The sequence below is a fragment of the Pterocles gutturalis genome, unplaced genomic scaffold (genome assembly GCF_000699245.1).
Source record: "Pterocles gutturalis isolate BGI_N339 unplaced genomic scaffold, ASM69924v1 scaffold9100, whole genome shotgun sequence".
NCBI lineage: Eukaryota > Metazoa > Chordata > Aves > Pterocliformes > Pteroclidae > Pterocles > Pterocles gutturalis.
In genome coordinates, this window is record NW_010138199.1 from 5,497 (window position 1) to 9,984 (window position 4,488).

The window sequence follows — 4,488 nt, forward strand, 5'->3', positions numbered from 1 at the left end:
TATTGACATATGGAGTTGGAGTACCCAGTGTAGCTCCTGGCCTCCCTCTTCCCCCTTCTTCTAACTCATTTTATGCAGCAAGAGTACAAAAGGCACAGAGCAAGGCAAAAAGAGTGCTCAGAGGTATGGAGCAGCTTCTTTACATGCACAGATCAAACAGGCAAAGATTCCATGGGTTTCAGTGGAGACTACTGAGGAGTTCAGGATTGTACCTCCCACATGTAGCCTTTAGTTTAGGGGCATGTCCCTGTGGGCTAGAAAAATAACGTAAAAAATGTCGGTATATCCTTACTCTCTCATCTACTGTTGGCCACTAGCTTAGGCATGCATTTGATCTCACCTGTAGTTGCATCCTTACGCCTTCTTGTATTTAAAAACTGACATACACAGTACGTAATTATGTAAGGCAGCACCACACGTGTTGTGTAAAAATAAGACAATTGCCTGTGAAGAAAGTGTCCACAGAAACAGGCAGCAACTATTTCAGGACAGGATGGACAGGGTCCTCTTCTGTAGCTGAATACAGCCAATTTTCAAACACTTGTCAGCATCACATGACAAACGCAAGACTTTAGTAAGGCATGTTTGCTGGGACAAATGTTGTGGAAGTTGAGTCACAGAATGGCATGCCTACTTAAACCTGGGATCTGCCCAAGCCAGCTGTTAAAAAAAAAAAAGAAGAAGAAGAAGAAGAAGAAGAGAAAAAAGAAGAGAAATACTAGCTAAGTGAGTGTTGAAGAATATGAATGAGAATATGGCCTACAGTATTTTATACAATGCAAGTGAAATCTCAGGTCATTCCTGGTGCAAGTCTACTGTAGATATCCTGGAACAAAAGATACTATGAATTAAGACTAGTTTCACAGCTTTCCTGGACTAGCAGTAGGAGAATACATAGATCAAGGGATTTTAGGCAGAATTGAAGTAAACGAACCAAATTAGGATGTCAAACAGATCGGGGAAGGGAGGGAAGAAATCAAGAAGAGTGTCTACTGTGGTGTCAATAGTAAAGGGTAACCAGCACAGGAGGTAGACTCCTACAGCTACCCCAAGAATCTTTGCTGCTTTCCCTTCGCTCTTGGATGCTCCTACATGTAGCTGAGACCCGCGAGACCTATTCATGTTGCTTATCAGCCTGGCTTGCTTGTTAGCCACAGTAAATATTTTTACATAAAAAACAATCATTATGAGGCAAGGGAAGAAGAACACTGGGAAGTTCAACCACTCCCAGAGCTTGTTGAACAGCAGCTGACAGCTACCAACACAGGGCATGCCTCGCAAAAAATGGCCCTGTCCTTCTGCAATCACTTTAGTGTAGAGGAAGACAGAGGTATAAGCCATAGGCACTGACCACCCCACCCCAATGTAAATGCAGACCACTCTTACGGTGAACTTGGTGGGACAGAGCAAAGGGTCACAGATGGCACAATGCCGATCAATGGAAAAGGTGAAATACGGAGGTCAAGCGAAAGATTGGTCTAGAAAGGTGTGCAGCCTACAGAAGTCATCTCCAAAATATCAGCAGCTGTCTATGGAAGGATGGTGCTAAAGGGCAGCACGACTGGCCCCAGGAGGAGGTCAGCAAGGTTGAGGGAGAGGAGCAGGAGGTTGGTGGGGATGTGCAGGACTTTGAAATGGGAAATTATGGTGGCAACAAGCAGGTTCCCCAGCAACGTGATCAGTGTGCCCAAGGCACAGGCCAGATAAATGGCCAACTGGACCCTGAAGGGGTGCAAGGTCCTGTAGCAGGAGCCGTTCGCCTGGTAACAGAAGGTGGCAAGCATCCCCCCCTCAGCACCGGGGCCCTGGGCGAGCTTGTGCCAGCCTGCCCAAGTGCCACAGTTTCCCCCAGCTCTGCCACAAGCCTGGGAAAGGATTCAACTTCCATCAGAGGTGCCAAATGGCTAACCTGAAAAAAAGGTAATAATAAGGCAGATTAGAAGGAGAGATGTCTTTTAATAAAATACTTTTATTAAAGCCATGGGACAGTTTCCATATTCCAAGTGAAGCAATGAGCCTGATTTACCTGTTTTGTATCTCTATTGAAATAAAGCCGCTCCAGATCAGTGTATTCAATTTTTATGGCATCATTTTTTATATTATATTTTGGTTTTCTTTTAGCCAATACTGTGAGTAGTGCAGGAAATGCAGAAAATCCAGAGGTGCGTGGGCAAACAGTCAATAAAGAGAAGGTCTGCTTTAGAAGGAAAACCAATGCTGAGTAACGGGCATTGCACACCAAAGCTCCTTAAGGGATCTGAAAGCTGACTCTAGTATGGTGATGCACTGGTTCTCATGAATTTCCCCGGAAATGAAATTCCAAATTAGTTATGATTTTTTTTATTAAGTAGAAGTTGTGAAGTCATCATTCTAAAACAAGTAATATCTGATTGCAAAGGAAAATCTCTCAGGGAAGTTGCTCATTTTATAGTGTTCTGGCTATGGGGATATATATAGATATCCATTGTGTTGATGACACAAATATTCAGCAAGGCAAACAGAAATGTTGTTATATGCCCTGAAGATTATCCCTGCTTTTTACTTATGAAATTGCTATTTAAGTTATTTAATTTTTAATTTGAACTGTAAGAAATATGTCATACTAACAGATTATAATGGATTGTTCAGTAGTCTTTTTAATAAATCAGATAACTGAACAGTACGATTTTTAACAGTAAGACAACTACAGTTAAATACATGACATTTTTCAATATGTATTTTTGTTCTTGAAATGACTGGTATAATAGCTGGAAATTATTCCCACCTTTCCCATCCTTCCCAGCAGCAACAAAATATAACAGCAAATCTCTCTTAATTGTATTTCCATAAACTTCTAAATCAGGAATACTTAGAGTAAAATATCTCTTTTCATAGAGTGGGAGCTGTACTGAAGCGCACTGAAATCCTTTTCCAAGTTCATGTCTACTTCCCGAGTGGAAAGTGTGAGACATTATATAAACCAGCTGGAGAGAGAGTCCCTGTAGGTGACTAATATACCTTAGGGCATAGAGAGAACGTTGTGTGATTGACAGAAATTGCCATTTTCTAAAAAGAAGCTTAAATGCACACGTGCTCAGCTGCTGTTGAATCTTTGAATATTTATATTAGAGTTTGCTGTGAATTTTCTTTTCTTCGGGTGTTCCTGCAAAAAGATGCACCTGATGCCAGAATTAAAAAAAAAAAAAAAAAAAAAAAGGATATTTTATTTCAATAAGTTAATAAAAAGAATTAATAAATTCACATATTTTATCTGTTATCTTTGAAATTAACAATGCTTATATTTGTTACAGTCTAGGATTGTCTTAACCCAGAATAAAATTATTTTATTTTGGTTTTTTGATCTTGTTATCCTTTTACTGTGTCCTTTTTTTCCTTTTATGTCAAATATGGAATTAATAATATCTTAATAAAGTGAAGAACCCCAGTAATTCACCATATTCAAAACATTCCCTCTTGTCATTTTTTTCTGTTCAAACTTTTTTCTGAATGTGACACCAAAATGCAGTTTTAAGTGAACTTTGTGTTTAATGATTTAGCAGAAGAATTGCAAAAGGTGTGACAGAAAATGTCAAAATACACACAGAAAAAAGCTGAATGTTACATACACTGGTTCAAGAGCTCTCTGCAGAAGAATTAATTAATAACAGCTTTTAAAGATAATCCCAAGGCTGCAAAGTAGGGGTGCAAGTATAACCAATATAGTCCTTTCCTATAGCTCCTGATCCCCTTTGCTGTTGTTTGCAGCAAGCAAAACACATGGCAACTGGGAACAATATAACCAAAACAAACAATATGTTAATAGGGCCTGTTAATTCACATTTCATAAGAAAAATTAGAAACTTAAGATATTTTAAATGGTTAAAAAGGGAAGGGAGAGGGAGAAGTAAGGTGGTGTACTGCACAGCACTGTGGAACAAAATTAATGAAGCATTAATAGTGAAATACAAGCCACCAAGTAGTCCAGCCTGTGAAAAGCATCAAATGGCCTCCAGCCATCTGGATGTGGCCTGTGCAAAGCTGCCTTTTTACACTGGACAATTTTTTAGTGGCACTAATTGGGGGGGGGGGGGGGGGCGCTTTTTGGGGCGCGGGCGGGGGGCCACTCTTCTGGGCACAGTCAGCTCCCTCTGCCTTGGGCAGCACGAGGAGCAGGAGAGTGCATGGCAGGGGAAACAGACCTTCCCATCGCCTGTCCTCTGCTGCTTGGAGGCACCTGCACAGCACTGACCTGCAGCCAGACTGCTGATCCCAGACCAGGCAGATACCACTCACTCCCTGCAATCTCCACCAAAAGAAGCAGAAATGGGCAATATAATTGCACGCAATTTCTTCCTTGCTCAGCTGGTGTGGGGCCTGTGAGACTACAGAGGATGTTCTGGTCCAAGTCTGCTCTATGGGCATCAAACATCACTTTGAAACCCTGTAGAAACACATTTTCTTCCTGTCTGACTTGGCAACGTGGCACTGCTGGTAGTGTTACTTGAATGA

At 41.2% G+C, this 4,488-nt stretch overlaps 1 protein-coding gene across 1 annotated transcript in view; it reads right to left on the reverse strand.

Annotated features, from left to right (window-relative positions):
* Positions 1 to 795: 795 nt before the first annotated feature.
* Positions 796 to 4,488, reverse strand: part of TAAR5 (trace amine associated receptor 5) — a 10,491-nt gene continuing 6,798 nt past the window's right edge. Inside the window, 3 exon segments of the mRNA XM_010082898.1 lie at positions 796 to 1,538; positions 1,541 to 1,779; positions 3,135 to 3,158. Of these exon segments, the coding sequence (XP_010081200.1) occupies positions 796 to 1,538; positions 1,541 to 1,779; positions 3,135 to 3,158 (1,006 nt within the window).